The 12,587-nt window shown below is 39.2% G+C and overlaps 1 protein-coding gene across 2 annotated transcripts in view; it reads left to right on the plus strand.

Annotated features, from left to right (window-relative positions):
• The first annotated feature begins 205 nt into the window (after positions 1-205).
• Positions 206-12,587, plus strand: part of LOC115786298 (neuronal acetylcholine receptor subunit alpha-7-like) — a 46,086-nt gene continuing 33,704 nt past the window's right edge. The window contains exon 1 of one of the 2 annotated variants that reach the window (XM_030738394.1): positions 206-343. In XM_030738394.1, coding sequence (XP_030594254.1) covers positions 274-343 — 70 coding nt within the window. In that variant the 5' untranslated portion in view covers positions 206-273. Of the gene's footprint in view, positions 344-12,229; positions 12,243-12,587 lie in introns of those variants that run through there. The other variant, XM_030738403.1, reaches the window with a different exon arrangement.

A 12,587-nucleotide genomic window follows, 5' to 3' on the forward strand; every position in this document is an offset into this window, starting at 1 on the left:
GTGAGAGCAGCAGAAAAGGGGTAAGAGAGCTGAATCCGAAGTGACTTCTGAGGAAACGGTCGACGCAAACACAAAAAGGCACACGTTAGATGTGTGTGTGTGTGTGTGTGTGTGTGCGTGCGCGCGCGAGCTTCTCCTCCAGTAACCAACAAGGGGAAAGAGAGAGAGAGAAACAGAGCGAGAGAGAGCAGCACAAGCAGGCTGACAAAGCTGCACTCCCTCAAAGTTTGACATCTCCAGCGGCTACAGAAGGAGTTCCGCTCCGCCGCGGCCATGGACCCTCGGAAACGCACTGGTTTTGTACTGGTTGGAGTTTACCTGTGGGCAACATTCTGCTATCAAGGTGAGTCAGTAGAGCCTTCAGTTTGTATTCTGTATGCGTATGTCAAAAGGTGCCCAATGAGACCAAGTCAGGAAAGATGCAGCTTGACACATTTCTGATTTATGTTTGTGATTTTCGTGTCAAAAAATGTTTGCCAGAAAGATGAGAGCTGCTTTTAAGACACACTTCGGAATAGTTCGGTTGTTCATCTGTCATGAGAGAAGCATTTGTACCCACTGTGTAAAATAAAAGCATTCACAGGAGTTGTACATAAATACTTTTGTAAGAAATGCTTCATTATAATGCGAGTAAGCAGGAAAACGTCAGTCACTGACAATGCATTTGTCTATATATTTGCGATATAATATTATATGCGCAAAGGCTGAATCCCTTAAGACTGCCACGGTTAAAAGTACTGAATTTTCAAGCTTGCAGCGCAGTGATCAGTGCCTGCATGTGTCTGTGCTACACGTTAGTCAGTGAGCCTTCTTTAATAGAGTGGCGACAGCTGGCCCACAATAAGGAGGGCGTCCCGACGGCGACGCACGGATTTCATGGGGCCATTCATTCTTTCAGTGTAATCTGCAGTTAAAGGATTGTTAAATGCGTGACTACAGTGGAACTGAGCTAGGAAACCCTCAAAGTTAAATGTCTGTCTGAATCCCTCCTTACATTCTGTCTTTGTATAGTAGCATGGTATTTAAATATAGACTACATATAGACAATATTCTGTTTTGTTTTGCTGCAGAGAGAGTGCCAAAATGTATATCCTAATATGTTAGGAGTGCATGTAAGGAGGGTCCTGTGTGTTTGTGTCCTCTCAGCTTTTCCCAACAGGTTGTGTACAGCTCTAAAAAGCTATACTGCTATTACAAAAGGAAGTAAACACACGTTCTGTACAGGAATGTGGTTCTTGAAAGTCAAAGAAATTCAAGAATAGTATTCATGTTAATTGTTACAGTAGTTAAATCTTTTCCATGAGATAAGTCTTTGAATCTTCAGTGAAATGTGTGCAGTGTGCCAAACCCTTTTCATTGCCCAATGAAGTGAGGAATTTCTCTTCCACACCCTGCAATGCTCCACAAAGCTTTGGTAATAACTTGTAAGACAACTTTTGAAAGGGGATTTAACATGTCCCGAAATTAAAAGATGCTCATTCACTGATGTTGGTATGAATTCACCAATAAATGAACATCACTGAGAATTCTTCTTAAGAATGTGTATTTCTACCTGCAACATTGAAACTGAATGTGAACAGTTCACACATTTAGCTGTTAATTTATCCACCCTCTGCTCTCGACACAGTCCTCCCAGATCATACAGTAGTTATTTTCTGCACAGTTTGTAAAATATAGCCTGGATCCAGTCTTTTCATAGCTCACTGAACATGTGATTATTTGCAGCGGACTTGGCCCCAAATTTAAGCCGCTGATGAGATAGCGTAGCATGATCGCTTCTTACTCTAAACAGGAAGTACTTAACTGTGCACTTGTACAGCAAAAGACAGATATGGTTAAACCTTCCACTCTTTCTTTTTTCTTTTTTGTTAGCACTTCTCTACAATACCTCCAGCTTGTAATTGCTCTCCAAATATTCTGTAAAAGGGTTTTTTTGCAAGGTCACATATACAGAAATCCCAAATGGGTCTTGCTAGCAATTTTATTAAATTTTTTTTTAACTTGTGAGCAACACAGTTTCAGTTTATGTTGCTGTTTCAGAGTCACCCATGATGATAACAGTTCAAAGGACAATTATTCTGTGAATAGTTGGATATAAATGATAGTGAGTGGAAACAAAACTGCAATGAGTCATAGGTCTGCATTCAGAGTGACTCAGATAAATGTCCATGGCTGCTGAAAAGGACTCAATTTGTTTGAAGCTGCAATAGTAATTATTTTTCTATTAATAATTAAACATTACTCAAGTGTAGGGGAAGCTTACCGTTACATTAGTTGGCTCTGCTCATTAATTTTGCAATTTTCAGTTTTATTCTTTAGCCCACAACTTTCCTTATGAGTTGAGTTTCACAACTTTAATTCAATTCTAGTTTATTTGAATAGCATATTCATCAGACTTGTTTCTAGGTTGAATAGAGCTGTTAAACAGAGGACAAAGACAGGTAGCTAGATGCTGAGCATAATGGAATAGTTGGTAGGTCATGAGACCTTTGCCTGTGGACTTAATGGGGATCAGAATAGAGAGTAAACTGTAGGTGGTCACACACCACTCTGAATGCCAGTGTTGCTTTTTGATGCTAACATTTCCAGATGTTAGTAGCTTTGTTTTGTTTTATTTTATTTTTTTTCCAGTTGTTGCACCATCACCAAGTGGCTAGAAATGTATTGATCCAGCTTTAAGGAAAGTTTCCTTTAATAAATAATGCCGATTCACTGCATAAATCGATGTTGCTTACAAATAAATAGCAAATACCAACCAGGAAAACTCAAGTGATGTGTGAGACAATTTGTTTTTGGTATTAATAAATCATGTTTCAGTACAGACTTGGGCACAGGGGAAAAGCTCCTTAAAACTTATTTTCACATCCCAGCGAAGTGACCTCGTATGATATTCTCAAGGAAACGAAGTTGAGCCATTCAGAGACAGTTGGGCTGTCTTTCTTGCTTTTCAGATTCTGGATATGTATTGATCTTTTCCAGATGTTTGCGAACCAGCTGCTTTAATGTGATTCGATTTTAAACTTGGCCAGTCTTCCTCAATGTTCCATTTGCCCAAGGCTAATCAATATTTAATCTGTCTTTGTGGTGTGGTACTGTTATAATGGTTCCTTAGTTGAATGGTATCTACTTTCATGTAAATTCCTTCATCTGCTTGCAACTGTGATCCTAACTGTAAGGAGTATTTAAGGAGACTATAATAACATACACAGCTTAATGTATTAATATGAAGAGAACAGCAACATGGATTTAAAATGAAATAGAACATCCAACAAGGGAAAATTAATTATGTTTGTTCTACAAGACATCCTGTATGTGCCATGCTAGATTCCTAGATATTTATTTATACCAGCAATATGACTCTAGGAAGTAATAAAATCCATCTATCTTTTTTTTTGTTTTTTGTAGTTTACCCAATCCAGGGTTGTGGGGGGTGGTGGTTGGATCCTACCCAGTTGCCATAGGACAAGAGGCAGGGTACCCTGGTCAGGTGGCCAGTCTTTCGCAGGGCTAACTTAATGAATCAGACAACCATTCACACTCATAATTGCACCCGCAGCCAACTTAGAATCACCAGGTAACCTAATAAGCATGTCTTTGGACTGTAGGAGGAAGCTGCACAGGGAATACATGCAAAGTCCACATAGAAAGACCCCAAGTCTAGTCAAGTCAAGTATCTCAAAATTTCAAGTTAGCGCTGCCAATCAGGAAGCTCTGTGACAGTACACCATTTCTTTGTTACCCAGAAGCAGGAGGCTGAAGGCATCAGCCGCCCAACAGATCAACATGAACTCACTGAGTCCTTAATTTTTATGCAGCCATTTTTCTCTAGAAGGCATTCACAATTTTTAGAAGACAGGGCTCAAAATGTGAGTGACAATTTTCTGTGTGGTTTTCATCAGAGCAGAGATCGTTCCTCACAAGAAGGAGCACTGATAGCTGAATGAGGGTCTTTATCCCAGCAGCTATCAGCTTTTTAAATAAGGCTCAATTTTCCTTGTTGGTTGTTGTAAACACTGACAACAGATTGTTTTCATTGCAGTCTCACTGATGGTCACACTCAGAGATGTATAAAGTACTGGAGTAGAGGAGTGGAGTAGAAGTACAAGTACTATATAAAAAAATTGACTTGAGTAAAAGTTGAAGTGTTCTTTCAACACCATACTCAAGTGGAAGTACAGAAGTACTCAATTTTTTTGGTACTTAAGTATTGCAAGTAGAAGTATTTCAAAAATTGCTACTCAAGTACCGAAAGTACAAGTACAAGTAAAAGTACAAGTACTGTGTATATTAAAGAAAGGCAGTCAAAAGTTTGATTATCATTGTTTATATTATTTCAAACATTTGAAAGGCACAATGTATTTGGCTGAAGCTGGAGTACAATGATAAAAGGCCATACAAGTGTTTACAAAAAAACAAACACAAATAAAACATCTCAAAAGGCCAGAGGGGCAGTCCACAGAGCAGCTAAAAGACAAACCTGGACAAGGTGTTCCTGGAACGTCGTCCATCTCGATATCGGACAGTAAGCTGACGCGTTTTGTCCTCAATACTTGCAAGCAACAGCGCAAAAGGCGGAGACGAAGCCTGCGTTTTTTTTTTTTAGGCTTGATCGCTCAAATCGCCCAATGATGAGCCAGCTTCATAAACCGTGACAGCGCCATCTACCGCTCTGGCATGGAAACTATGACTTGGGGATGATTAATAATGTTTTCATAATAGTAACGAGTAACGATTCAGCACGTGAAAAATGTATCGGAGTAAAAGTATTAAATTAATCAAAAATATATAGTGGAGTAAAAGTGAAAGTAGGGGAAAAAATATGTACTCCAATAAAGTACAGATACTGCATTTTAGTACTTAAGTACAGTACTTAAGTAGTTCTACTTCGTTACTATACATCTCTGGTCACACTTAAATTGGTACAATGGTCTTTTATTCATTTTCCCGTGCTATTCATTTTTTACTAAACTGTGTAAACCAACCTACCTTTTGCAGGCATTAAAGATTGACTCTCCTTTATCTGCTCAAGCCAGTCTTTGGCCTGCTGTCCTCAAGTGTCCCTTTTATTGCTGCAAGCCACAAGCTGTTAGGGTTTCCCTTTGGCTGGCAAGAGCAATATGGTGTGCACCAAAATGGGAAAAAGCCAAATTAGGATTTACTTCAGAGAGGATAGTTTCAGTATGTACAGGATCCATTATAAGATTTTGACCACTATGATTAGAACAACCGCTGGACAAAAAAGGGCCTGTATCTGAAAAGATCCGGGCTCCGTGGCAGATACAACTTTATAGATCTGTAATATTTCCAGAGAGAATATGGGAAGATCTGATCTGTCACAGATGTTTAAATGGATATTATGTGGATATTATCTGGATATGTAACAGACGTTCATTCAGAGTTTGGATTTTTCAGAGTCCAATCCTGTCAATTTATGGAGAAATCTCCAAAACGTATCCGTCAAAGATCCAGTGTGCATTTGTCGGGATATTGTCCATATCTGTGACAGATACAGAGGTATCATACCTCTGTATCTGTACCGTATTTTAGGGCTTTTATTCCAGTGAACTGTTGGGGCAAACTATATGGAAATTATATGCTGTACTTAACTTACTCATGCTGTTGGATTTCCACCTTAAGGACATAATATAGTGATAAAATTACAGGATTAATTCCAAATGGCATTCTATCAAAAAAAAAAGAATGAAAATAATAAACAGCTTGAGGAGGTGCAGTTTCACTACCATCTAAAATCTACTTTAAGCCAGATTTTATTTGGGTCATACCTGAGAATAATTCATGCGTAACATGTGACAGGTTTGTGTGTTACTGAGAGACTATGATTTGTCGTCTCTGTCAGGAAGCATGAGGACAGCATAGATGCCAGGTATGTATAAATAATTTTAAAGGCAGTATATACCGTCAAAGGTGAACCACTTACGAAGTAAATTACCTTTATATCTACTGCTGCAGCATCCCAGCCAAAAAAAAGAAGAACATTTTCATTTCAATACAACTGATGTCAATACAACTGATGTTTAATTAGAGATGAGCCCCCCTTCCGGGCTGTGAAATGGAAACATTAAAGTTCAGTAGTGCAATGATAAAGATATATGGTAGTAATATGAGGCTAGGACACTGCATTGTTGTGTGCATCTGTACCATTAAGTTCAGGGTTAATTCATTAAAGCTAAAAAAGAACTAATCTGGGTGATGCAAGAAAACACAGAAGTGGAAGTTTGTTTTGACCATGAAAAACTGGGGCAGAATTCTGTATGTCAGTGGCAGGCTCTGAGGGTAAGATGAATATTTTGAGGATGTACTATTTGTGTTAAAAAAAAAAAAAAAAAAAATTGAGGATAAGACCACCCACAGAGCATGAAAAAATATTTTCCTCCTGCTTTTAGGTTGATTTTTTTACTAAAGTCTTTTTGACATTGTTCTCGGAGTGTGTGAAGGTAAAAATGATTGAATGCATTTTTGATTTATAGTGATGATATAAGTAAACAGCAAATGCAGTAAAGTAAGGCTGTCAAAATGCAAAGACAACACATTTCAGAAAGTATAAAGTTTCCATAAAGGAAATTAAAAAAGACTTCTTTGAATCGTAGCAGTGCAGTGAGGTTAGTGTACAACACAGCCTTCTTACACAGCTGCCCTTGAAAACTGCAACCTTTTAGGTTCCCCCTTAGAAGAATTAACACAAGACTTTAGAGAGATTTGCATGCTACAGCAACAGTAGAAACAGTGTCAAGAATACTAGATTGCAATAATTAATGCTATTTACAGCATTAAGCATTGTGAATATACATTTTACTTTATGTGCAGTCTTATCTCTGAAAGTCTTTTAAAAATATAATTTTGACTTGTTATGAGTTAGAGGTGTAACGAGTGTTTCAAAAGTGATCTTACTCTGCAAAACCTGATGACATAAGGATTAGTGTGCTACTCATTTTTTTTCCCTACTACCATATCTAAAAGAACCACAGATACCTAAGAATGTTTTGGAGAACAACAACAACAGAGACATTTCATAACTTCAAGTAAAGATTATTTGTGTTGTATCTATGTAATGAAACCAATCAGGGCCATTTTGACACCAATATAAAATAACTGCAATAAATACATAACCAGCCAGCTCAGAGATGTAATCTCTCTAGTGTGTCCTGGATCTCCATAGCATAATTGAAACATACCTAGGAGATGCCCAGGAGGCATCCTAGTCAGATGCCTGAACCACCTGAACTGGCTCCTTTAGACATGGAGGAGCAGTGGCTCTACTCTGAGTACCTCCCATACTCCTCACTCTATTTCAAAGGCTAAGCTCAGACGCCTTTCAGGGTTAATTCATTTCCGCTATTTGCATCTGTGATTGTCAGTCTCCCACTTCTCTGTCCCCTCTTTCATGAGCAGACCCCAAGATACTTAAACTCTTCCTCTTGAGCCATCAACTGGTTCCCAACCCAGAGAGGGCACGCCACCTTTTTCTGGCTGAGAACCATGGCATCAGACTTGGAGGTGTTAATTCTCATTTCATCTGCTTCAGGCTTTGCTGTAAACAGCCCCCAGGCAAGTTGGAGGTCATGACTTGATGAAGCTAATGGAACCACATCTGCGAAAAGCAAAGATGAGATCCTGAGACCCTCCACCCTCTTCTGTGCCTAGAAATTCTGTCCATAAATACTATGAACAGATGGCTCACCTGACTGATTCTGACAGCTTAGCAGCATATAGTCAACAAGTGGACAGACTCATCACTCTCATCGATGAAAGCTCCTCAAAGCTGAATATTTCAAAAATGAAGGAGGTGTGCTGCTGTAGGAGAGTGACACTTGATGATGCAGCCCCCACATTGCTTCAACCACTGGAGATTAAAGGGCAGGTGGTGGAGCAGGTAGATGCCTTTAGGTATCTGGGACTCGAGGTAGACAGTCCTTTTCTGTGCGCTGTGGTTATGTCTACAAAAAGGCACAGCAGCACCTCTTTCTGCTGAGAAAACTCGGGAGTTTTAATGTAAGCAAACATATTTAAAAGTTGTTTACAAGTCACCTATCGAGTCAGTTTTCACTTATGACATCACATCTCGGTGCACCTTTCTTTCTGCTAAAAATAAAACTGTCATGGGTCATTAAACAGGCAAACAAAATAACTGGCACCACACAGTCATCACTGTCAGATCTTCACATTCAAACAGTCAGACGCAAAGTCAGCACTATCATACATGACTCTTCACACCCGCTGCACAGCTCATTTCAACTGCTCCCGTCAGGCTGCAGCTACAGGGTCCCTGTAGTCAGGACTAATATTGTTAAGAAATCATTCTCCTGTTAACATTATTAGTAACTCATAATGAATTTTTTTATATAACTTGTACTCCTTTACATAATGTTTTAATCTTGGTATGTGGTGGATACGGTGTATTTTTATGTTGTTTCATTTGTATATATTGAGCGCCACATTTAAGACACTTTTCCACTGCTTTGCGGTTTACAATAAAGTTTTTCTGATTTCTGAATGCAGCTAAAGCTGAACACACTACAGCCAGTTATAGCACACAGTTTTCCCTGTGCATTGCTCAGGCCATGCTGGCACATGGCAAGAGGAAAAAAACAGTTTCTACCTTCTTCTCTGTGTTTCTGGAGCAAAAATAACACCTTTTTTCGAGTAGATTTTCCAGTCGAGCGTCAGACATCAGCAGTTAGAACTTTCCTCACTCAGTTGGGTTGTTGCTGCTCAGATTGGGGCTTGCAATGTAGCAATATCAGGTCAGCTCTCCTTTTCATGGATGGCATGACCAGGGCATGCTCCAGCTGTAGCAGGTAGATCTGGCAACTTCTCCAGCATTTCCTCATCTAATATTTCCCCATCCAGATGATGAAGGCAGCGATAGCGTCCAAGTTTTTTTTCTTTTAAATGACTAACAGAGTGCCACTTTAGACTGTGTGATACTTTAATTTAGGGCTCATGGTAAACATTAACTGGATTAATAGTTGCATTTATTAAAACTGCATTGGTAGAACTGGGTGCTTTTGGCTGGGGTACTCTGTGACCCCAAAACATTTGTGTTTTTAAAAAAGCAGAAATCAAAGCAGAAATAGAAAACAATTATGTGGCATCGTTAGGAACAAATTGTCTGGCAAAGTGATAAAAAACTGAAATGATTAAAAAAACATCTCTGAGGTGTGACAACATACCTCTGGGGATGAGTGATACGCAGAAATGGACTCTTTCTGTTCCCCCATATGATTCGTTAAAATCAATATTCATCCACTTAGCCATTGTTCTCTTGAAAGACTGCTTGAAACATGTTGTTACAAGGTTGTTTTGAGGAATAAGAGGAGATACTCCTGAAATTATAGCTAATATCTTTTTCTAACATCAGTTTAGTGACCTGTCTTGTTGAAGGAGGCCACTGGGAGTTTAAAGAAGACCAGATTACGGACTCATTCTGCTGTGTAGCTCTGTGAGCAACTACCGAAAAAGGCTAAGCGCAGTCTTTTTCAGACATGAGATATGCAACGTGGCTTCATCAGCCTGTTAAGGTCATAGTATTCTGTCATTCAGGCATCGATGACTTTCACATTAATAATCCGTAGTTTTATTCAGACATACCCACAGCAGTGATGACACGAGCCACACTGGACAGTAAATCAAGCGATGTAAAATGCAGGAGGTCTGAGTTTTCTAATTTTCTCATTAGCAGAGAAAAATGAGTGCGTTGAGATTTTTTTTCATGTTATTGCTGTTTGAGCAATTATTCAAAACGATAATGTTTGTTAGTGTGCCAAGCAACTCAGACACTCAAGAGACAGTAAACAAGCTCGCCAACGTACATAACAAGTCCTACATCAGTGAGTCATCATCTGAAGGTGCTAAGTCAGACATAAAGCTGACATTTAGTTCAGTTCAATTTTATTAGTATAGCGCCAAATCACAACAGTCGCCTCAAGGCGCTTTCAATGTTCAGATACTGTCAGATTATTGGAAAGAATTGCAAATCTAAAAAGAGCTTTTGCATCCTGCTCTTTTCCCACTTGATCATGTTTCAGTTTTTTGAGCTGTGTGCAGTTCCCCTTCATTCACAGTTTATGGAGTCTTGCATTACAATAATATGATCATTTACCCCAGTATACATATAAGCCCTATAATAGCACAAACAGTGGTACATTTTTCTGTGCAACATATCACAGTTAGCTAACACACACATATGCACATTTAACTGGTGCAGCCATATTTCTGTCTATATGTGAAGGTTTACACCATGACAGATTTCATTAATTGCCATGTTGACACCCACTCAGACATGTATATTATTTGTAGTGGCTCTTTGACAGGTCTCTTTACTGTTAGGCTTGTTTTTTTCTTGGCTCGCTTCATTTAATTGACTCTAAACACTTTTGCTGACTGCCACTTTCACCCATTACGCAGATTTCCTGTCACTCCAAGATTTAGGGGTGACCCGTCACTTGCCAATACCCTCACACACAAATGCACAGCTAGATGCCTTTGTTTATTTTTGCCTCATTAGCTAATTAGTCATTCACTCAGTCATTGTCGGTGTACTCACGTCTTGACTGTCACTTGGTAATTGCTGGAATATGTTGAGACAACATCTAATTTGGACATGGATCACTGCAGAGATGCAGACCGAGACCTTTTCAGCTAACCCAAAGCATAGAGATTCTAAGAGAGATGCAACTCAGAAATCCTAAAATAAAATCTGTGAAGTTCATAAATTCTTTCACAACTAACTCAAAAGAGCCAGTCAGACACTGTATATCAGCTGGAATTTTGTTCAAATGCTCTGATAGGAGTCTGAAACAGTAATCATATTGGCAACCTGGATTATGTTGTGAATAAAGCCATAATAACATAAACTTTGCAAGGTCACAACACGGCAGTGTGGTGGTTAGCACTGCTGCCTCACAGCAAGAAGCCCCTGGTTTGAATCCACCTTGGGTGGGGCTTTCTGTGTGGAGTTTTCATGTTCTCCCCGTGTCTGCGTGGGTTTTCTTCGGGTACTCCAGTTCCCCCCCCACAATCCAAAGACATGCACTTAGTGGGGTTAGGTTAATTGGTGATTCTAAATTGCCCATAGGTGTGAATGTGAGTGAGAATTTTTGTCTGTTTCTCTGTGTTACCCCTGTGACAAGTTGGTGAAAGTTTACCCTTGATCTCCACCCTATTTGACTCTCTCACATAATCATATATAGTTGTATAGTATTGGATACAGTTGTGTTCAAAATAATAGCAGTGTGTTTAAAAGAATGAGTAAGGCTCAGAATCCTTTTAATAGTTTTTATTTTCAGGCACTGGGAACACTGCGCATTACATTCTAAATCAAAACACGAAGAAAAATGTGTAAATTTTTTTTGATTACTTTACAGAAAATGAAGAAAAATTTTACATTGGGCTGTTCAAAAAAAAAAATAGCAGTGTCTCAATATTTACTGCGTAAACTGAAACATCTTTAGGATTTAGCATTCGTGTGAATCACTAAACTAATATTTAGTTGTACAACCACTGTTTCTGAGAACTCCTTCACATCTGTGTTGCATGGAGTCGACCAACTTCTGGCACCTGTGAACAGGTATTCTAGCCCAGGATGATTTGACAGCTTTTCACAATTCCTCTCCACCCCACAAGTTTTCATTTGGATTAAGGCCTGGAGATTGAGCTGGCCACTCCATACCTTTAATTTTATTGGTCTGGAACCAAGATGCTGCACGCTTACTGGTATGTTTGGGGCCGTTGCCTTGTTGAAACACCCATTTCTAGGACATTTCCTCTTCAGCATAAGGCAACATGACCGCTTCAAGTATTTTGATATATGTAAACTGATCCGTGATCCCTGGTATGCGATAAATAGGCCTCCCACCATAGTAAGAGAAACATTCCCATATCATGATGCTTGCACCACCATGCTTCACTGCATTCAGAGTGTACTATGGCTTGAATTCAGTGTTTGGGGGTTGGCCCTTGAACCCAAAAAGAACAATCTTACTTTCATCAGTCCAAAAAATGTTTCTCCATTTCTCTACAGGCCAGTCGATGTGTATCCTCTTTAGTACGTCTTTTTTTAACAGTGGGACTTTGTGGGGACTTCTTCTGTGTGATTAGCTTCACACAGGAATCTTCTAATTGTCACAGTATTCACAGGTAACTTCAGACCATCTTTGATCACCCTGGAGCTCATCATCGGCTGAGTCTTTGCCACTCTGGCTCCTCTTCCATCCATTCGAATGGTAGTCTTTCCTTTTCATCCACGTCTCTCTGGTTTTGCTTCCCATTTTAGAGCATTGGAAATCATTTTAGCTGAGCAGCCTATAATTTTCTGTATTTCGTTATACTGTATGTTTTCCTCTGTCCAATCAGCATTTTAATCAAAGTACGCTGTTCTTCTGAACAATGTCTGGAACAGCCCATTTTTCTCTGGTTTTCAGAGAGAAATGCATGTGCAACGTTCCTCTTTAAATAAGGGTCACCTGATTGACACTTGTTTTTTTCACAGAATAAATGACCTCACTGATTGGACTCCACACTGCTATTATTTTGAACACACCCCTTTCAATTACTTATTCAATTATACA

Source organism: Archocentrus centrarchus, chromosome 1 (genome assembly GCF_007364275.1).
Source record: "Archocentrus centrarchus isolate MPI-CPG fArcCen1 chromosome 1, fArcCen1, whole genome shotgun sequence".
NCBI classification, from domain to species: domain Eukaryota; kingdom Metazoa; phylum Chordata; class Actinopteri; order Cichliformes; family Cichlidae; genus Archocentrus; species Archocentrus centrarchus.